Raw genomic sequence first — 22,772 nt, 5'->3', positions numbered from 1 at the left:
CAGTCTTTCATCACAGTGAGCAGGGGTGGCCTCCTGGCAAATCTGCTCCTCACGCCCTGGTCCAAGAGCCGTGCACACGAGTACTGCATGGCCATCCCTTAAGGGAGGCAGTGTGGACAGCGGAAAGGAGCAGGCTCTGGAGTCAGACAGACGTGGACTCCCAGCAGAGTCTAAGGGGACCCCACCTGGCAGCTGTGCGATTGCGGGTTAGTGCTTCCCCCTCTGAGCTTACTTTTCTTTTCCTAAAGAGGGCGCTACCACCTTCTTCTCTCGGTAGTGGTGCAGAGACAGGCAAGGTCTCTCCTGCAGTGAACTCTTGGCTCCCCAGTACTGTACAGGACTTGCGGTTGCTCTGGATGGCGCAGGCAGATCCTGGATGCCCCCCAAGTCCCAGATCCCCACAGACTCACAGAGCCAGGGCTGTCCACGGCTTGGACGGGAAACTGGGATGAGCAGACTGCGCCCTCAAAGGATTCAATTGATCACACCTCAGAGAGGAGGCCTGGGGCTCTTAACTCCTAACGTCTCCTTCCCCAAGAAAACTAGTAAATAGTATTCTTTGCAATGGAACAATTGATATTATCTCAACCTTATTTAAAGTATAAAGAAAAGCATTTTTTACACAACTTTGCTCTTTTTTCGAGGACTGTTAGGTATCATCTAAGCAAAAACAGTGCTTGCTATGGAAACAACTTCAAAGCAAAAGTCCTCACGCTGCTTCCGGTCAGCGGGCTGGCCCCTGCCTGTCCACCGGGAAGTATCTAGTAAGGGACCTGGCAGGGTGGAGAGGGGTGGACCCTACCTTTGTGGTCATCCCACAGTGACCCTGATTTCCCAGGCTGCTCTTTGCGTGGCCTGTCTGCAGATAGGGCAGGTCTCAGGCCAGCAGTGGGTCAGTGTGGAGGAGCTTCCTGGAAGCAGCAGCATGGTGGCCAGGTGCTGGAACAAATGTGGGTTCACGTACCCTGACACTGCTGGATTATTTTCTGGAAATGAGCTATTGTTTTGGTGACAAGGAACATTGGCTTAGGTGGTGGGAGGTCTGGGTTGAAGACCTGGCTCAACCCTGGGTCCCCCAGGATGTCAGGTGAAAGACGTGGGAGGTCACCCTATGTCCTTTCTTTAATGTGGCTCCTTCGAGTCACCCACCATAAAGGAGACGCTCCTCACTCTGCAGAAGAGCTGGGCTGCCTGGGCAGGGTTAGGATTCTGAAATAATTAGCCTTGGGGTACAGACGGGCCCTCAGACTGACCACAATAGAGTGGCAACTGGGCACCGGAATCCTGTCAATAATTCAGTGCATTCCCCTGGGAGCTGGTGTCAAGTGCCCCCGGCTTAGCCAGGCCTCCACTGTGCTTCTGGCTCTTAAATTATTTAGGGTCTGGCATCCTCAGAACCAGGGCCAAACGGTTGCCCCTTAAGGTCCAGGACAGGAAGAGAAAGATGCCTAAGATCCTCCAAGCCCCATGTCTCATCCTCAGGGGAGCCCAAGTTTCCCGGATGGAAGCCCCGGCTCCAGGCGGGACTGAACACACAGGGGCCTCCTGGTCCCTGACGGGATTCTCCTTTCCTTCCCATCATGTCTATGAGTCCCAGAAGCCCCTAGGACCCCGATTCCAAGATGGAAACCACTGAGCAACCCCTCACTGAAGTTCATCCCGACCCCCAGCTGGCCCATGTCAGAATGGGGCCGTGTCAGGTGACAGTGTCCTGGCCCTCCTCTAGGTTTCTGAGGATGCTGTCTCACCAGGCCTGGGCCTCCTGGTGAGATTTCCTGTCTTCTCTTGAGTGGGAGCAGGAAGGCTGGAGCGGGGTGAAGTTAGCACAGGAACCACACACCCCCTCTTCCCTCTGCCTGGTGCTTGAGAATACTGAATCAGGATGTGCCTTAACTTTCGGCACATCCTCTGTGCGACAGTCACCTCCCAAATCCTTCTAATCGGACTAATGCAAGAGTCTCGGTGTGCTCAAGAGTTTCCAGCATCTGTGGATGCTGGTTCTAGCAGTTTCCACTGTTAATGATTTAATAGTCTTTTCCGGATCCTCCATTTTTTTGGTCCCTGCTGACCTCCGCTGGTTGCTGGGAGTTACGGTGTGTAGGGAGGGGAGAGGAAGTCATGCATCCTGGCCCTGGCTCATCCCTGTCTATTCTCTGAATTTTCCTCCTGCACAGTGAGGGGTGACTGGCTGAGCTCCAAGGCCCAGGGGTGCTCTGATATCTAGGGACCAGCTCCGCTGGCGTTCTTGGGTTCCCTTCTGGGCTTCTGGCCTGTTTCCTCCTCCATACGTATTTGAGTCACTCTCTTGTTCCTGCTCCCCCATCTTGTGAGCTCCCCCATGGAAGAAGGGCGTGCATCATCGTGGGCATCCCCACGATGAAGGTGGGGAGCACCTCACCAGCCTTTCTTGGGAATGAGGGAGATGCCTGAGTGACAGACCCTCTGAAGGCAAAAGGGAAGTGTCCCCTGGACCCTAAACACCTGCCAGCAGGTCTGAAACGCCCACATCCCAAACTCAGTGGCGATCTTGAAGGCTCTCAAGAAATCCTGCAGAATCAAACTCTCCTCACAGCCCATGAATGGTAGCCCTTCCTGACTCAGAAATTCCCCCTACATGGGGCTCCCCTCTGGCTCTCCCCTTGCACTGGCAGGGAGCTCACTATCTCCTGAGACCCGGCATAGGCTGGAGAGCTCTGTTTTCCAGAAAAGCAACCTGGCCCTTATTGGACCTCTAGTGATGGGCACTGTGTCTGTGTGGTAAAAGAGTACTTGCTCAGTAGATGTCTGAGGAGTGGCTGGAAGAGTGGACAGATGGGTGAGTGGATGATGAGTGGATGGATGGATGGAAGGGACGATGGATGAGTAGATGAATGGGCGGGTGGGTGAATGGGTGGACAGATGGATGAATGAACTAGCTAACATTTTCGTGCTCCTTTGGAGATACTGTAGTTCAGTCTGACCTCCTCCAGCTTTCCTAAGAGCAATTAATTTTTAAACAAGGGCAGGACTTTGCGTTTCTCAAATTCAGCTCCTATCCTAGATTATTCAAATCCTTCTGTCTACTGCTTGTCACGGAGAGAGAAGGATGGAAACCACTTTGGCCACTTGTAGTGATAACACGGATGCGATGTGTGCACTCCATTTACAGACCAAAAGCAGGCAACTCTTTCTCTAGCCTGACACCCAATAAGCACTTCATAAACATTTGTTGAATGAATAATGAACCGGTCTAATCAAATTCTCACAGCTGCCTTTAGAGGCAAGTACTTGCCTTTTTCTCAAATGATTCTATGGAATTCAAGAGGTCACATAATCTGCCCAGGGTCACAGAGGAGATGACTGGCCCGGGGACTTGAGATCGGGTTTGCCTCTGAAACTACCACTGCTTCCCGGAGACAAGCTCACACTCAGGGCCACTAGCGGTCCATGGAGGGTGCGGTCAGCCAGTCCGCCTTCAGCTTCCTGGGTGAGTTACTGTCCCCCGACAGGGTTAGGGGAGAGCTTACAGAAAGGGACAGGACAGGACACTTTGATGGGTCTGGGGACTGAGGGATGGATGGGAGGGTGGCGTGCTCTTGTCTAGTGATAGTGGGGAGGGCCAGGGTGCTGGGAAGACACCGTGAAAGAGAAAAATGGGGAGGACAGACCAGCCCGAGCCCTCTTTGGTTTCTGAGGTTTATCCAGGGAAGACTAGGGTGCATGTCCCTGCTTTAAGGCCCAAAGAGAGGGTAACCCCAGGAATCGGGCAGGCCCCCAGCCACTCCACACTTACTTGTTACTGAAGACTTTGCTGTAGTTGAAGATCTGAATCTCCAGCATCTCGTTTCTGTCAATGGTGCTGGCCACCGGCCACCGGAACGTCTAGGGAAAGAGGGACAGCTGTGGTCTTGGGCAAAACAGCACTTAGGGGGTACAGGGAGTGAGTGTTGACCCCACAAGGGCCCAGGGCTCCAGGGACAAAGCATTCACACAAAGCACATCCCCGTTCTGATGGGTGCCTTGCAGAGTAAGTACTGTTTCCCAGCCTCTCTCACAGATGGCACCCAGAGAGCTTTGGGGAGCTGCCACTGTCACATGGCAGGTGGGAGAACCCAGTGCTAACCGGGGTTCCAAATACAGTGTGGCCTGCAGTGTACAGGAGGCCTGTGAGTGGGTGCGCTGGGGCCCAGGGCACTGGCAGTGGCTGTGTATTATGCATCTGGTTTTGGGGTATTCTCATCGGGGCGGTGAGCTCCCAGCTCTGTCCATCAGTCCTTCTCATCTCCAGGCTTGGCCCTGGGCCCCTCATTCAGGCTAAACCACCCTTTATTGTGGTATGTGAATGCTGGTGACAGATTTCAGCTGTGGCATTAATGAGGGTCAGGCCCAAAGCATGTCCCCACTCACTATTGCTAGAGCCACCTTACCATTGGAGCCGTTCCTAAATAATATAGATATATAGGGGCACAGAAGAGGTTTCCCCCAGTGCCCTAAAAGCGGCAGTGAGGAGCCCAGCAAAGAGAACGGGTGCTCCATTCCCTAAAGAGAGCTATGATTGGCAGAGCCGGCTCCTCCCAGGGCGCCTCGGGTCACCCAGCCTTCACCCCGCCTTCCTCCTTTCGGGAGGGCAGGGCAGAACCAGCGCAGAGACCAGCTACCTGCAAGGGAGCCAGCCAGTGTGAGCTCCCAAAGGCTCAGCCTGGCCCTGGACCGCTGCTCTGTCCTCATGCCCTTTGGGACTCTTCAGGGCAAGAACCTGGCGCACATCTGTGGAGCGTGGCATGTACAGGCCTTATGCTCTGTGGGCCGAGTGGGATGGAGCCTGAGAACACCCTCTCTGGGGGCTGCCTGCAGGAGAGGAGGGGCGCAGCTCAGAGGAAGCGGCAGGAGCCGGGGCAGGTGGAACCAGGTCTCTTAGGTTGGCCTCCATGCCAGGCAGGCCACGGACCCACCACACAGTGCCCATGCAGGAACCAGTTTGCAGGTCTGCCATGCTGATGGCTCCCAGACCTTGTCAGAGAAGCCAATAGACAAGGAGAGGCCAGGTCCACGGCAGAAACCAGGACGAGGGCACACTCTGGACCCTAAGGACAGGAGGTCCCAGCAAGCTCCCCCACTCCATGTCTGGAGCCAAAGGCATGGGGGGAGAGAAGGCCAGGTGGGGACCGGTGCTGGCTGTGGTGCACGTCCTTCTGCGCTGGATTTTGGATAACCAAAGTGACCTGAGGGCTGGGCGACTGTTCCCTGGTATTGAGAGGACATCAGAAGGATTTTCACAGGGACAGAGCAAGTAGAACACAGCGATCTTTTATTTTTAGTTTTCCTTTTTATAGCCCACCCAGTTAAAAGTTTAACCCCCAGTTAAAAGGTTCGATGGGCCAGTCCTAAAGAATCGTAGTGACAGCAATGATAGGTGCCATTTACAGGGAATCGGTCATTCTGCAGGGCCTGTGGTCTCTATGTCTATTTGTCTGTTAAGTCTTCAGAGCAGCCTGAGCACCCAGCAATGCCTTCTCCACTCACAGACACGAAGCGGGATTTGGAGAGCTGGTGAGGGAGCTCTACTTTCCGTTCTCTAAACTGGGTCTCCTTCTCCCAGATCAGGGACTTGGAGGGCCAGCTTGGAAGGTCACTGCCCAGGGTCACCTTTCTTCCTGTCACCTCCTTCAGGCCTGCCAGGTGTCCTGCTGTGGGCATGAGGGGGCGGGTGACTCCAGGGAGGGAGGTTCTGGGTGGGGTGGGGAAGGACGGATGAGGGGGGCCCACAGGCCTCATTAAGCGGTTTCAGCTCCTGCAGCCCGGGGCCTCGGGCAGCTCAGCAAGGCCCAAGCAGTTTCCTTAATGAAATTACTGCTGTGGGGCCGCAGGGAAATCAGGTGGCTCTGGAGGGCCCAACTCATTAGCTGCAGACTGAGGGGAGAGTCCTGGAGGGTTCTGGGGGCCGGAGGATGGGGAAAGGGGTGCCAGGTACTGGGGGCTGAGGGTGGGATCTGGCATTAGAAGGCGGGGAGGAATGGGAGGAACAGGTAACCGTGAAAATGGCACATCGGAGGGAAGGAGCGACGCGTGGTGGACGCAAGGGTGACGGCAAAGTCACTTCAAGGAAAAGTGATCCTCGGAGGCCAGGGGTCTGCAGAGGGAAGCCGCGGGGAGCTCTGCTTGCCGCTGGGGTGCAGTCAGTGCCTGATGACAGGGCCGGGACAGTGGGAGTCCAGGGTCGGGGTCTGCAGGGGCGGGGATGACAACCCCCAGGACGTGTATTTAGGTACTGGTTTCTGAAGCCGTTTTGGGAATTATGAGCCAGAGGGAACATTTCCAGGAGGAGCCCCAGGAGCCCAGGACGGGACACGCCTATCCCTGGAGGGCTGGAGTCCCAAGTCCTTCTCAGAGGCTCGGGGTGGGAGAAAAGATGCCCTCCTCAAGGGGCCACAGAGGCTGCCTCCGCTCCCACTTCTTACATAGTCTTCCTTTCCGCGCTTCCCTGCTAGCCTGGTTTTCCCCACAGCATGACTTTCCCTCGTCTCCCTGTTTTACCTCTCTCCTGTTTTGTTCCTCTGCTTTCTGTCCTCACTATGACCATTTTATCTTTTATCTTTCTCTTCCTCCTCCTGTCTGTGTCTGTCTGTCTTTGACTCTCTCTGATTCTCTCATTCGCTCTTGCTGTCTCTGTCTCTGTCTCTGTCTCTGTCTCTCTCTCCCTACTCCTGGATGCATGTAAGAACCACTTCCATGTTTAAAAGCCCCAGGCCTCATCACCAATGACGCTGGGCTCCCGGGCGCTGTCCTCCTCTGCCACATCTTCGTGCACCACGAGGCCTTAGCCCAGTGACGCGAGGCGCCACGCCATGCCCCTGGATTTCCCACCCTCCAGGACTGCGGGCAAATGAACTTCCATCCTTTATAGATCACCAGGACTCAGGTGACTCCGTATAGCAACAGAAAATGGACTAAAGCAAGAATTCCCCTCACAGGGCTGTTGAGAACCAAACGAAGTCCCTCAGGTCACTGAGTTTTGCAACCCGGCATTGCAGAAATGGGGGCATTGTTGGTTGCCCCTTTTCCTGGGGGAGGGACCCTGAACAGGTCGCAGCTGACGCGTGGCCCTGGTTGACACTTCATTGCTTTGGCCTGTTGTTCCTCATCACTCTTTTCAGCCCCAAATTTACTTCTCACTGTCCATTTCTTGCTGTCCCTTCCTTCCCCCAGCGGTGCTGATGTGCACACACACGTGCAGAGAACACACCAGGACGAGATGGGGAGGCTGGGGTTCGGGAGCTCTGGGGGCCCTGGCTCACCACAGCCCTCCCCGCAGGAGTGCTTTATGTCTGAGTGACCCCTCCCTGGAGCACTGTTCACTGCACCATGGCCCAGAGGCACCGCCTGGCCAGTGGGAAGTGGACAGCAGATGATGCCCAAGGCTGTTTGGTAGGTGGCTGGTGGCAGAAGCGGGATTCACATCCAAAGCTTCAGACTCCAGCTGGAGACCCGGCCCTCTCCCGAAGCCAAAAATACACACAGGGCCGACTCAGGGGCCTGCGGCTCTGAGCTTCTCTCTAGACCGTCAACAACAAACACGACAGTCACTTTCCTGAGGGCTGCTGGGGTGCCAGGCACAGGCTGTGCCCTTTACGTACATTATAGAATTGAATCTCCATTTGCCAGAAGGAAACTGCTGCTCAGAGAGCGTCTGCCCAAAGTGCCAATGCGGTTTAGCAGTTAAGACAAGAGCCAGACTGTCCTGGACGCAGGCACAGAAGTAGTCATGGCTACGCTGTGCCCTAAGGTGTCTCCCTGCCTCCCTGGTGGTGCTGCCCTCCCACAGGGGTCTCAGCCCCCCGCTTTTGCATTGGGACCTGATTTACTGTCCCTTCACAAAGTGGAGTTGATTTCCTTTCTCCTCAAGTCTACGCTGGCTGGAGGCTGACTTTCACCAATAGAATGAGGTGTGTGTGACACTGTGTGGCCCCCATACCTACAGAGCAGCGTCTCTTGCCTCTTAGAAGTCAGTGGCCCCTGAAGAAGTCCAGGTCACCCTGCTGAGGAGAGGCCACATAGAGAGAGAGAGAGGACCCAGAGGACCAGCATGACAAGGAGACCCAACCTGAGCTGGACACCAGCCAACACCATCTGAAGGCCACCTAGATTCATGTGACACTGTGGAGTAGCCCCTCCCATCCAGGTAGGCTTACAAAGTATTGACTGTGTCAGTTACAGAGTGTAGGGGTAACTTGTTACACAGCATTAGCTAACACAGACACTCCTCCATGGCCTCTGTGGCTCTCCCTATGTGCCAGACTGGTGTCAAGGACTTTGTCATCACAAGCAGAGCTGAGGTTCATACCCTGGTCCTGGCCACCCCATGCATCATCTAGCTTGCTTCACTGATTCCCATTGGCTTGAAAAATTCCAAGGACAATCTTGACTGCGGCTCTCATGTTATTGAGAGCAGGAGCAGAGCTGAGGCCCAAGTCTCTGCTTGCTTCACAGGGGTTTCCCTGGACCCACCACAGGGCTTGACAGAAGTAGCCACTGAATAAACAGGTCTCAAGTGATGGACCCCATCATGGAGCTGCTGCTTGCTTATCAAAGTACACAGACTGGTGGAGAGTGTTGCAGGCAGTGCGCGTTTTGGGGGCCACTTCTTGGGGGCGGCTAAGCATTGGGCACAAAGCAGGCACATGGAAAATATTCTGTCAACAGAGTGGCTTATAGTGATGGTTGAGTCAGGGTAAGACCTGACTTGGTGTGGCCGGGCACTGTGGGGTGGCACAAGGTTTCTGGGCACAGAGAGGTCTTCTCGAGCCTGGACAGCACCAGCAAGATCCTCTTCCTGTGGCTACAGTGGCTGAGGGGGGTGTCTGCTGTTCTGGGTGTTTCCTGAAAACTCACCCTGGAGAGTGGGGTGAGGAGATGCCACATGCCTCCTAGGATCCCACTCTAACTCAGCCCCGCAGTCCCGAGGTGTCTGCATGCCAGGCTCTGAGCATGGTGTTGTATGGGGCACAGGGATGCAGGGGTGTCTTTCTGTCCTGGGGGTGCTCCTGGCTGTTTGTAGAGATAGACACTGACTTGCAATAGGATCACTGGAAGGAGCGGCGAGGTGGGGATTTCAGATAGAAAGAGGGAAAGAAGATCTTTGCTGAGAGGCTTCTCCGAAGACTTGTGAGAGTCCAGTAGTGACCCAGTTCACCAGCTCCAGGATTAGCTGACCTGGCTGGTGCTGGCCAGGGTGCACTGTTCCAGGTGCTATCAGCCCCAGGGATCTAGGATTCCATGGACAGGCTTCCCTGCTGCGCATTGGAGAGTGACCTAGATTATACCCAGCTTGGCTCATGACTAGGCCTGGAGCCCACCTCCATCAGCAAGACAGCATCCTTACGGGGTGGTCTTCTATATCTTTATGAGGGGTTAAATTATGCCACAAAGACTTGGGGTGTAATGGCAAGGGGCAGTCTTGGGGGTGTATAGACCTGGGTTCAAGTTTCAGTCCACTTGTCCTCTCTCTGGTGGTCCTGGGTGGTGACTGTGTCTGTGCCTTGCCCACTTTTGACTGTACTGGGCCAGAGGGAGAGGTTTTTGTATATCACCTACTAAGCCCACCACACCTGGGCACGGGCCTGCAGTGACAGTTGCCAGTCTGGTGGGTACACACAACACTTCCAGGACAGTGTTGAAGACATCCTTCTCCTAGAGAGCTCAGAGCCCAGGAATGAACAAAAGTGGGTAAATGGGGCCAGGCCCCCTGGCTCTGCCACCCCCTCCCCGAGCTGAAGATACCTCTTTACCGTTAGCTCAGGACCCATCTTTTTCTACACAGGGCACATCTCCTCACTGGAATGAATCCCCGAAGGCAGGACTGAGTCCTGTCCACTTTGCAAGTGTACCAGGCTCTGGAATCAGATAGATTTGCGTTCAACTCCTGGCGTGGCTCCTTATGACCAGAGATGAGGCCACCCAGCAAGTTATAGTGACCGTAATGCTCTCGGCCCTTCTCATCACACACCAAGTGCTTAGCCAACAGCAGAGGCTCTTCTTGTTAATAAGAATCCTAAGCTGGTTCAGGCTTCCCCTGTGTGGTCAGGTATGGAGCAGACTGGCTTGAGGGGCACTCAGTGTGGTTACTCTGCTTTCCAGGCCCCAGGCCGGGCCTCTCTCTCTCCTTCTCTCTCTCTTCTGCTCCAGAGTTGTAGATTAAATGAGGATCTCAGGTTTCAGCCTCTGGGAAAGGGGACACTGCCCAGGCTCTGTTTCCACCATTGTTGTGGGGACATTGTTTTCTTCCCGGCCACCTTGGGCCCACTCGGATTGCTCAGCCTGTGCGACAGTAGACCTTGCACCCTGGTCTGAACGGAGAAGGGGCCCTCACCACAACACAGCATGGAGGGACATTTGTTTTCTTGTCTCTCCAGAGCAAGGTGGAGAAGTGCATTTTACCAGGTCCCATGATGCCAGGCCCACAGGCTTTACAAAGAAGCTTTTGTGTCCAGAGAAACTGCAGGGGTTTCTTTCCTAGGCTCATCCTGGACCCCTGAAAGCTCGTTCCCCAGGCGAGTGTAGGCTATGTCCCTTTCTAGAGCAGGGGTGCAGCTCCTGGCTCCCTTTGCGGATAAGCAAGTAGAAAAAAAAATAAAGATGGGTAGAAAGGAGAGAAGTAAACTATAGTGCTAAGCCTGGCATCTCTGTCTTTGTTCTGTGTGTGTCCCTTACTACCTTAAAACTCCGGATGAGATCCCCGACCTTCGGACAAGGCACATGTCTGTCTATCTCATCTGCTTCAGGATAGCGGACACCAAGGTAAGAGTAATCTTCAAGATTTCCAGGAATATTGAACTGCCAGCAACACCTGGAAAGCCCTGGTCACCTTGGATTTCTGGAAGAGCAGAGCCTCAAGGACCACCCCGGCTGAGGTCCCCTCCTGCATTGGGAGCAATGACTCATTGACTAGAACCCAGGCCCTCTCTCCTCCACATCCCACCCCAAGCAAGAGCAGTCATCTCATGGAACTGAACTGTCCCCAGTGCCAAAAGGATTCTTCTAGAGCTATGAAACCAGAACTGAGCTCATGATAATCAGCTGGCTCTTGGCCCACGTTAGCTAGTCCATAGAAGTTGGCCTTGTTCTTTTTTGAGCAGGCCAAGCTGAACCTCCCCAGAGTGAGCCCCCTCCAGCTGCTCAAGCGGAAGGCCCTCCCTTTTCTCCCGTACTTTCTAAGTTTGCCTAATACATCTAGGCATTCCAATTATGTGTCCTCAAATTCTTTTCTATGATGAGTCCTACGAACCCATGAGCCTACTCCACGGGGCAAGTTGAGGTTCTTTTTTCTCCTTTGGGGTACCTCCTTGGACCCCCTCTGATGTCCCTGGGAGGGAGAAACGGAGGTGGGTCCTATGGGGACCCCAGTCAGGCTTTCTTGGGGAAAGCTTTCTGTTGCTACATCCAGACGGGGCTTTGATCCCAGACTCAGCATCCTGGCTTGGCCACTTCTCCTCTATCACCTTTGAAGGACGCTGACTCTGGGCCTGTGTCGTTGTCTGTGGATTATGATGGAGCTTGGACAGGAGGAGAGGAGTGGTTGGGAGGCCGTGTGGTGCTTGCTGTGGCAGGGGGTCATCACCCTCTCCCAGCGGGGGCTCCCCGTGTGGGGAGGATGGGAAGCTTGCAGTCCTTTAGTGGCCCTGCCCTCATCCTACTAACTGTTAGTGTGTCCCCACTGTGACAACTAGAAACTTGCTGTCCCCTTGGTGGGCAGGAGTATTGTCCCCAGGGATCACCCCTTCGTCCCACCTGCTGGTGGCTCTGGGATCTGGTCAGTGCATCTGCCACAGCATCCTGGCTTTGACCCCTCCTGGTGGTCTCTGCACGCTGCCCCGGACACAGCCTCTTTCCTAAGTTCCAGGATGGCTCACATCTGCAGCCTGGGCCTGGTGCCAGGCTCAGACCATTCTCAGATTCTCAGAACGTGGTCCCCGCAGAGCCTTGGGGACAACAGAGATAGTCGCCATCTGACCCGTGTTGGGCAGCACAGGCACAAGGAGGATACGGTGATTAACTTAGAATGTCATGTACACCTTGTGGCTCAGGTGTCCTGGGGGCAGTACATGGAAAGGGGTGGCTGCGCCCTTGGAAGGGGCATCAGGTTGCTCACTGCTGGGGCCTGGGCCGACAGGTCGCCTGGGAGCTTCGGGAGAGGGAACTGGATGTTCTTTCTGGTCCAGGACAGGGCCAGGGAATTGTACGGGCTGCTGCCATTTACATCAGTCAGCTGCACTCTTCGCTGGAGCCCTGATTAAGGAAAAGTGGGGGGCAGGTAGATCGGGCTAAGGGGCAACCTCGAGGCCTCGGTGTACAATGGCTCCCTGTCACAGTCAGTGTGTGGGTCAACGCTGTGCGAAGACTCTCTCCATGTTTGGTGCCTTTTGACAGGTAACAGAGGCCCAAAGGCACCCAGGGAGGGTGGAGTGCAGGGAGATGGCTGGACTCCTTCAACCCCACTAAGCTCTGGTGATCCACTTTAAGTAAAAAATCTGGTGGTCCTGGGAACAAAGAGGCATTGTGGGGGGCGGGCAGTGACACCTGGGTGCCATGCAGAGCTGGACGGGTTTGGCCTTGGGGCTGTGAGGCTGTTCTGAGCCCCTGTGGGAAGGTTGAGGGCTCATTTCCCCTACCTGAGCCTCTGACCCCAGGGACACAGCTACACCCTGTGGCTTGGGCCTGGGCTGAGGGGAGACAGCTTGTTCTGGGGAGTAGGGGAAGATTGCCAGAAAGTACGCTCTACCCTAACAGAACTAGACGTGAGACTCAAGGCCCAGAAAAAGGGGTAAAATATTCCATGGTCATGAAGAACTTTGGATTTATGTCAAAGATGGTGACTTAAGACTGCCGGTTCTTGGCCCAAACTCAACCACAGAGAAACAACTTTTGGATTCCAAAAGTAGAAAACAAACTGACAGCAAATACAGGAAAACCCAGGTTGTTTGAGCTGGTCTCTGTGGGAGGCTGGAAGGTGCCTACCCTGGGCCAGAGGTAAAGAGAAAAAGATGGCTATCAACAGGCTGCTGGAAAGTTCTGGAAGTTACTGCTTCCTGGTACTCCCTTGGGGCATTGTCTATATTCCTTTCCCTGATAAAATTGTGACAATTGCTCTGCTGGGTTGAAGACTACTAAAAATAGGTGTTGATGGACTAGCAGCTCACATCTGCTCTCAGACTCTCGGAGTAGCTTTTTAAAAATCTAGACCAGTGGTAGAAAATCTATGGCACGTGTGCCAAAGCAGGCTGCTTGTATCATCGAAAGCCCTACAAGATTCACCTTCGTGGATCTAGACAGTCTCCCTGCTACCATGTAGGGTTCAGTGAGGGGACCCTGCATTTTCCATGGTGACCTGGCTCACACCTGCCCTTCTCTTCCGCTGAAGGATTCACAGATCTGCCTTTGGTAAGTGCATAGAAATCACCAGACTGTGGCTGATATAAGGGATCCAGTGGAGCCAAGTAACGAGGACCCAGAAGAGCACATTTCCTGCCCAAGAAAGTTGCAGTAGGAGCTGTAAGCCAACTGGCTGGAAATGTACTAGCGGTATGAAACGAGGGTAAACAGCCCTAAAAAACACGAATGAGTGGACTGAACGGTCAGCTTGAAGCCCTGCCTCAGAAGAAGCAGGAAAGGTTTCAGAGGCGTGGAAGCTGGAGAGTGGAAGTGTTGATGTCTCATAATACAAATTGCAGAGGAGAGAGCGATGTTTAAGAAGCCGTAGAAGAAATATTTGGAAAACACAGTGGAGATAGAATTTTTGACAATAAAGGAAAGATAAAAAGCCATAGATTTGAGAGAGCTCACAAATCTGTATAAAACAGCAATAATAAGGAAAACCCACAATTAAACTCATTATGATGCAATTCAAGAACACAAAAAGCAAATGAGAGATATTTGAATGTTTTATGTATACATTTCTTCCAGAGAGAGAAGATGTCCGCAAAGTTACAAGCATCAGGCTGGCTATCAGATTTCTGTTCCACAGCAGGGAATGATATCTTTTTAAATATGAATAAAAGGATTTTGAACTAGAAGTGTATATCTGGTGAAACTCTCATTCAAGCTTGGAGAAAAAAAAAACATTGTCAGATTTCAGAGCTTTGGAATGGGCGCTACAGAAAGACCCAGGTGGCAAGTGTGTTTGGAGGAAATATTCAAATAAGGAGAGCAGCAAATTCAAGGGACGCTTCAAGGGATTTCAGAGATCAAGGTGGTCAGAGACCTTGATAAATGTTCTTATCTAAAAGAAGAAAAAGAAAAAGAGAAAACAATTCATAAAAGGAAGAATCCGAATTCTAATCTATACGATATTCACCTAAGGGAGTGGGCAGACACGAGAGAGTATTCAAGTAGCTATTCAACAGGAAATGAGGAGGAAAAGTTTCTATGAGTTACCGATTGGGATTCATAAACCAGATGGCGTGGTGCACCTGTCATCCCAGCACTGGGGAGGTGAGTCAGGAGGATCACCGCAAGGTCAGGGCCAGCCTGGGCGACACAGGAAGTTTAAAGGTCAGCCTGAACTTGCAAAAAGTCTCAACAAACAAACAAAACAACAACAAAAAAGGGACGCTTGATTTAGTAAGGATTAACTACTTTGGAAACAAAATAAAATGTACAACTTTTCAACTAATGGGAGAAAACCAGTCCTAAGCTAGAAAGGAAGAGAAAGAACAAATAAAAAATGTAGCATGTGGAAAATATAGAATAAGGTGGTGAAAGAAATAAATCCTAACAGTAACCACAACCCTATTAAATGGAAATGAGTAACACTCATCAAAAAAAGATAGAAAAACACATATTTGGAAAGAAAATAAAATCTAATAATACATATACTAAGATCATACAGTAAAATTAAAAATATGGGATTATTGAAATAAAAGATTGAAAAAATTGTATCCCCAAAAAAGTATTGAAAAAGATAAGCCAGGCAATTAAAGTAGCTGAGACGGCAGCCTTAATGTCTGACAAAATAGAAATTAATGCTAAAAGTCATGAAGGATAGGGAAATTGATATATGTCAGTAAAAAGACAAAAAGATTGAGCCACTATGGACACAAAGGCAGCTGGTAATACAGTTGTGCAATGTATCACACCACAGTGGAGAAGGCAGGAAGAACACATGGATCAATCAGTGTATTTATAGATTTTATTGCTACTATTTCTGACAGTCGTAGTCAAATAGAAACCAGTAAAGACATTACAGAATCGAGCACCATGAGTAATAAAATTGAGTTGCATAAGCCCAAGCTCATCTTGCAAGGTGTACAGGACTCCACACCGAACACCGTCCTTCAAACTGGGGAGGCATTTATGACCATGACGCAGACCACAGGAGAAGCACAGAAGCTCAAAATAGCCCAGAGGATCAAGATCACAGTCCAGGCTGTTTGATCACAGTGCAGCAAAACTCAAAATGAAGAAAAAGAGTTTGAAAAGTCATGTGTTTACAAACTAAATTATGTATTCTGGTGTAACTCTTGGGCTTAAAAATGTCTAGTAATGTAATAATGTATTGCATTATCTACTACACAATAATCTTGTAACTTACTAGAAACTAAAAAATTCTGAGATACATTTAAGAGTTGGGCATGATGGCATACACCTGTAATTCCAGCACTCTGGGAGGCTGAGGCAGGAGGATCATGAGTTTCAGCCCAGATCATGCAATTTAGTGAGACCTGCCACAAAATAAAAGTCAGCTCAGAATGAAGACATTGGGGTTCAATCTCCACTACTGAAAAAGAAAGAAAGAAAGAATAAAATAGTAACTGTCTCGATCAATACAGAAAAATCCTTTGATAAGGTTCGGCAATGTGTTGTCAAACTCAGAGTGCTGGGATTGCACGTGGGCACCACCACACCTAGCTTGAAAATTCTTAGTAAACAAGCAAGACAAAAACAGCAAAATCCTGGAGCAATTGTATGTGATGGCTAAACTTTAGATGTACCTTTTCTCTGCAATATTGGGAACACAGAGAGGGTGGCCACTACCACCATTACTGTCATAGAGTTAGAAAGATCATTGCTAAGACTCTGCGGAAAGATAAGGAAGAAGGCTGAGGCAGGAGGATCTCAAGCTCATGAACTCAGTCTGGGCAATTTAATGACTTAGGTCCTATCTCAAATGCAAATATTTGTAAAAAAAGGGCTGGAGATACAGTTCAGTGCAACAACGGCCCTGGGTTCAATCTGTAGTCACACACACACACACACACACACACACACACACACACACACACAAGCGTGAAGGGAAAAATGAGCAGGGTGGGAAAAGAATACTTTTTTTTTAGACAATGTGCTAATATAAATAAAAAAACAATCAATGAAAAAACATTAAAATCAATAAGAGTTCATTAAAATTGCTGGGAAAAAGAGGGCCCAAACAAAAATTGAAATAATTTCCCCATGCCAACAATAGTAACTAGAAATAATCAGATTTAAAGTATCACTCATGATATTATCAAAACCCATAAAAATATCTAGGGCCCACTGAAGAATGCATATGAATTCTACGTCAAAAACTTTAAAAACCCCAGTAAATCCTGATAGATAATTTAGATAGACGATTTAATTTTATAAACACCAGCAGCACCCTAAGTGAATTTCCCAAGTCAATGTAATCCCTATCAAAATTCCAGGTGGGGTTTGGAAGAATTGGGTAAACATCCTCTAAAATTTACCTGGAAGCATAAAAGTCCACATACAGTGAATTTTTATGTAAGAAGGAAGGTGAGAAAAGAGGACGTGCCTTCCTAGATACTACCAAGAGCCACAGAACGGCGGGTCTCCGGGCAAAGCCCTGGGGCAGGGGCGAGGGGACGTCCCAGAGGCAGACCTTGCAGGACACAAGTGCAGAGAAGGCGCTTGCTTAGTAAGCTGATGTTAGAAAAGTAGCTCTTTCTATGGAGATGAATAAAATAGGATCCCTGGCTAACACCATATACAGTGTAAAAAACGATTTAAAAATATTGTGGAATATTATTTGGGGTTTCGATTGGTGCACGTTTAAAGAAGGAATGATTGCGCTCACTGTGGGAACTGATGCACGTGCACAACACATTTCAATTGGTAATCCAATGGGGGGGGTATGTGAACAAAATATGAAAGCATCTAAGAATTAAGAACTTTTGGTTAATAAAGGGGCACCACAGACCGAGTTTATAGACAGACAATAGACCGAGGGAAGATAGTTTCAGCACCTAAAACACTGACTGCTATCTAGAATACTTGCAGATCAATAAGAAAAATGGAACCTTTCCAGTTGGGAAAGGGAAAGGGATCCAAGCCTACCAAGAGATACTCAAATCAATTCGTAATCAGAAAAATGTAAATCAACGCTGCACTGAGGCCTCTGGGACTGGGGGAGACAGCAGGCATGGGCGGGGCTTGGGCCGATGTGGGCGGGGCTTAGGCCGGCGTGGGCGGGGCCTGGCCCTGGATTTTCACACCCGGCTGGTAGAGGTGGAGGAGGGGGCAGTGCTGGTTGGTGTGAAGTGTGTGCAGTTGATCTTACGCAGGCAGCAATCTCAGGGCCTGCTGTATCTCAGAGAAATGCTTACGTGGGTGCAAAGGGGGCACCCAAAAGAATGTTTATTGTTCTTTCTGAAGCGGTGACTCAGAGGCAGGGTGGGCTCCCTCCCTCATGGAGTGGGCAGGGTGCCCAGTTCATCCTGGTTTGCCCAGATTTCCTCAGTTTGAACCCTGAAAGTCTGTGTTGGGGAAACGCTCAAAGTCCCAGGCAAACCCGGATGGCTGGTCGCCCCACTGTGTGTTGGAGGTGTCCCCTATGGAGTACCAGGCGACGCCAACAGAACTGGGTACGCAGTGAAAGAAAGAGGAAAGCAAATTAAATATTTCCTGTATCAGTATTTTAGTAAGCATGTTTACGAGACAACAGTATGAATCTAGCCAGCACACAAAGGCAACCAAAAGACACACATGCATGATGTACATTAGAATGTATATGGAGTATACATTGCAGTATATGGAGGGAATGAGTAGGGCTAATAAAGAAAATATACAAACCTAGAAATAAGAGTGGGCCCCCACACAGTGTACCATTAACTGAGGCAAATGATTTGTGGGTTCACCCTCAGCTGGCTGCTCCTCCACATCCTCCCACCTCCAGGGTGCAAACGAGAGATACGAGGAGCTCCAAGCAAGCCGCTTCTCAGGGCTCAGGGCCTGTGCAGCCACAGAGGGCAGACAGCGGTGCTTGTTTCCCCAAGCTGAGTGCTGCAGGAGAGGCCTAAAGGCCTCGGGTGTCCTACCTCATCAAAGTCGGCCACGTCCTCGCAGTTCTCCAGGACCCGGGAGTAGAAGGACTGCCCTGTGTGGGGGACAGAGGAGACCCTGCAGTCAGACCTCAACCTGATTGTTGCTGAAGGAAATATTCACCACCATGGCTACACTGCTCTCTCCAAGATCAGACGCATTCCCAGCGCCCTCTCTTTGGTCCTCTCAGAGTCCCTTGAGGTGGGCAGGTAAAAGGCCACCGCCTCCACTTAACAATGGGTGCTAACACCCAGGGAGGCTCAGAACGGCCAGCCCAGGCCTTGCTGCTCCCCACCTCCCCTCTCCCCACCTCCCCATCTCTGCAGTCCCCAGCTCTACTGGCTGTCCTGGGTCCTGCTGCCCTGGCAGAACCCTGGCCAGAAGCTGGCATGCTCTCTGATTTCTCATAGTGGTCCCTTCTGTGGCCAGGCCTGCAGCCACCCAGCTCTGACCCAAAGCCCAGACACCCAGTCAAATCCACGACAGCCCCTGTTCCTGCTGCCTGCCCTGCCTCTGCCCCCACCTCCCCTCCCACATCTGTGCGCTGCTGCAGAGAAGGCTCACAGGTGGCTTCTCCAGTGCTTCCGAGCTGGCTCCACTGTCCACGATGGCACAAGTGATAGAGAGCAGGGGATGGGTGCGTGTGCCCCCGCCATCCCCAAGTGCATACAGCACCTGAGGGGCGGGTTTCTGGGTAGAAGTGAAGCTACCCTCTTTCCTGGCCTATCAGGTGCTGAAGGAACCTGACCAGGAGAGGGGGTACCCCTGGCCACATCCTGAGAACCTGGGGTAGAGGGGCAGACAGAGTGCATAGGATCTTACCCTGGGGGACAAAAAGAGGGAGCCGGCCAGCCAGAGCAGGGGCCAGTTCAGTACCATGCAATGCATACCTCAAGATAACAAGTTGGCATAAAATACAGAAATGATATGAAGGAGGAAAATGTTTTTTTAGGGGTATGATAAGGTCACAGGAGAAGGGGTTATGATATCTATAAGGAGGAAACCAGGGATAGAACAGGTTAAACGTCTTTTGAAATGTATTTATTATCCTCTTTCAACTGCTCACAAAAAGGCAAGGCAGTCTATATGATAGAATCCTGTTTATTTTTTAGGAGTCTAAGCTGAAGCCCTGTCAAATGCATGAACAAGGGTCGCCCACCATTCCAGGTGACCATCGCGGGGAGGGGAGAGGAGAAACTTTTGCACCAGCATGCTTCAGCTTTTTATTTATATCACACATGGATTTTTAAAATGATCATGCTTTACTTCTATGACCAAAAGAAAAATATTTGGGGCTGGGGATTTAGCTCAGCAGCCTAAGCGCCTGCCTTGCAAGCAGGCAGTCGTGAGTTCCATTCCTGGTACCGAAAAAGACAAAAAAAAAAAAGAAAGAAAAATATTTTTAAGTTCCCAGAAACATAAACAAGTGATCCATTTTGTTGAAGGTCTGACTGTCTCCAGGCTGAACCTGGTCCCATGCCGGATTAGTGTGGCTTTTCACTAATAGGCAGGGCTGGTGGCCGGGACTTGCATGGGGGGAGTACATAGCATCTGATTCCCAGCAGAAGACCTGGGACACTGGCTTGACCAACACTAGGCAGAGCAGGGGTTAAAGGTGAGCCCTCTGACCTTCCCTGTGATGGGGTCAGCAGAGCTTATACCTCTAGGAATTACCGTGCTCCCCTAGACCATAGTCCAACCTGACAACGAGAGCTCTCTGAAGCCTAATGGCTTTCATGCCCTAGGAGCTGGTCGAACATCAGTACAGAACTGGCTCCTAACCAGGAAGGCAGGGTTTGATGTTTGAGTCCTGCCTTCCAGTGGGTGTTCCTACCCACATAGAGGAAGGAGTATGTGTGTGTACACGTGTGTGCGTGTGCACTGACGCACACGCATATGCCTGCCTAGGGACCCATGTGGGGAAGAATTGAATCTGAGATAATCGAGGAAGAAGCTATAAAGCAGAAGCCATATGCATAAGATATGAGCCAACCAAGGCGGGAAAGGATCTTTAGCACTAGCCAGGGAGAGAGCAAAACAAAAGAAATAAAAAGAAAAATCTCAGCAATGCATCCCAAGGCAGCTGGTGGAGAAGAAAGAGCCGTGAGAGATGATGCCTGAGCTTTGGACTTCTGTTAATTTTTCCCATAGGTAGCCCATAGCACAAATTGAGAAGCAGGTAGATGGTTGTGCATGGTTTTCCCAAGTGACCGGGTACACTGAATAATCAGGATTTTTCACCCACGAAGGATTAAAGAAGCTCAAATATGGCTGGGCTCGAGGACCTCCAGGAGAGCTGGTGGGGGCAGAGCTGGGCCCTGTAAGATGGTTTCACATTCAAATATGCAGGAAGTACTCAGGGCCTATTTCTTATAGTCCTGTTAGAGAGGAAGTAAAATTCTGTGAAATTAGCCATGCAATGTCTGTTCCAAGTTACTGGTAGGGATTACTAACCCCACCTTGTCTTGAGCTCATTTCCCCTTAACGTCTACCCCAGTCGGCACCAGCACAGCACTCTGCAAGGCTGTGGGGTCCTCTGGCGATGCTGAGCAGAATTTTTGTGTCAGGGCTGTGTTTGGAAATGCGCTGAAACCTCGTAGACTTAGACCCTAGGGTTGCAGTGATGGGGAACGCTCTTCCACGGGATGAGTTTAAATTTGCCCCTTGATATGTGTGTGTCTGTGTGTGTATTTGCTGAAACAAATCAGTCATACAGAAGCAGTGGATTATCCTTAAGCATTTTGAAGAATCACTTTTAGGAGCATATGGCCAAGCAGTGGCAGGATTATTCAAGTGGCCCTTGTGTCTCACCTGGGACAGAGCCAGGGGACCTCCGATATCTGTCCCAGGTTACCAGTAGGGATCACTAACTCCATATTGCTTCAGGTTCATTGTCACTTAAAGTCCACCCCACTCAGGATCAGTCCTATTGACATTTCAGTTTTATTTTAAATAGCTTTCAGACAAAACCATTAAAAATCCCTGGAGGGTGGAGGAAACCAAAGCTTAGCTGGTAACTTTTAGGTCACTTGCCATTTAAAACTGTCCACACTGCAGCCGACCCCTCAGAAGCACATAGTTCAGTGCTTGTTTTTTACACAGGATGGCAAGCTGGCTCTTCACGCGATGTGATTTCAGAGTGCAAAATACTCTCCCTGCACAAAACAGCTCCCTCATGCAGTTTACCCCGCTAGAGCCTTTTGAGAAAAGGTGGACAGGGAGGGCCCTGCTGGGTCTTTGTGAAGGCGGACAGGGGAAGGGCGCTGCACAAAGACCACTGAGTCGGGATGTTGTCTTTAAAGACTTGTCACAGTCCTGGAAGGGGCACGTTAGGCAGGACCAGGCACTTACGTGAGGCAGGACTTGACTGTCAGCATGTAACAAGCAAAAAGTGAGGACAGCCAGGGCAGTTATGGGGAGACGCAGATGCGGACACTGGAAGAGAAGACGGGCTCTGGATATCGAGGGGTGGGGAGCAGGGGAATAGGAGGGGACTTTGGGCAGAGAGGAGTATGCATGTTCAAACGTGGGGCGTGGCATAGAGCCCTGAGGCAGGGGCCCCGGACAGTGAACCCTGATGGAAACAGGAGAAATGAAAGGCATCTATTCCAAGGAGTGGTCACTGAAGGGGCCTGAGCTGGATTGGGGTGGTGGAGGCCCACAGGGGCAGGAGAGAGTCTGAGGACAAATTCCAGCAACCTCAGGGTTTTGCCAGGACCCTAGGTGAGTTGTCACTGCTGTTTCCTTGTCTTATTTAAAATCTTCAAAATCTCCTTGTGTGCACGTCCCAGGATGGACCATAAAGCCCTCTGAAGGCCACCATGGCCTCCTGTGATGCTATGCTGGTCCTGGCTCCTAGTGAACTCTGCTCCTCCCCTGGGGCTCCCCAGATGGAGTGGGCATGTGCTGGCTTTGCATTCTTCCTTCTTCAGATCAGCCTACCCTTGCTGAGGGCCAGGTACCCCCCAAAGAGCGGCAGGGAGCAGGGTGCAGCCAGCTGTGCCTGTGGACAGGAAACGAGCCAGGCCCAGGCAGGAGCTGCTACTACCCTGGAGCTGACCACCTCGCCCCTCGGGGTGCCTCAGACTCATCTATCATCTGGGAATAATTGTCCTGGGCCAGCGCATGTCCTGGGACCCTTGTGACAATCAGCAAGAGGCTGTTTTTGCATCATGGGGCACAGAATAGAGGCTATGGTTCCAGAACCACAGGCCCCAAGTGGCGCATCTTTAAAGATATTATTTAACCTCGCTTTGCCCTCGTCCTCCACCCAGAAAAGGGAGGAAGTGGTGGAGCTCAGAACAGCACCTGTGCAGAAGGAATAGCTGTTATGATTCTATGACAGTCCTGACTTTGCTTTAGGTTTAAGCTCTTAAATTATGTGCTAAATATAAAAATGGTCTCTTCTATTATGAATCACATTGGTAGTATATTTTTAGCAGCATATATTCAGAAACAAATTTTCTTCCTATTCTATAACGTTT

General features: G+C 51.0%; 1 protein-coding gene across 5 annotated transcripts in view; it reads right to left on the bottom strand.

Moving 5' to 3' along the window:
* The window catches only part of Otof (otoferlin), an 86,226-nt gene that overhangs the window by 50,869 nt on the left and 12,585 nt on the right, over positions 1-22,772 (bottom strand). For 4 of the 5 annotated variants that reach the window (XM_063231185.1, XM_063231190.1, XM_063231196.1 and 1 more), the window contains exons 2-3: positions 18,285-18,343; positions 3,773-3,861 (exon numbers count right to left, since the gene is read on the bottom strand). In XM_063231185.1, coding sequence (XP_063087255.1) covers positions 3,773-3,861; positions 18,285-18,343 — 148 coding nt within the window. The remainder of the gene's footprint in view (positions 1-3,772; positions 3,862-18,284; positions 18,344-22,772) is intronic. The other variant, XM_063231200.1, reaches the window with a different exon arrangement.

This window comes from Cavia porcellus, unplaced genomic scaffold, assembly GCF_034190915.1.
Source record: "Cavia porcellus strain 051 isolate PalLab524CR breed Dunkin Hartley unplaced genomic scaffold, mCavPor4.1 scaffold_1, whole genome shotgun sequence".
NCBI classification, from domain to species: domain Eukaryota; kingdom Metazoa; phylum Chordata; class Mammalia; order Rodentia; family Caviidae; genus Cavia; species Cavia porcellus.
The sequence above is the reverse complement of the archived record's forward strand: the minus strand, read 5'-3'. Positions and strand labels throughout refer to the sequence as shown.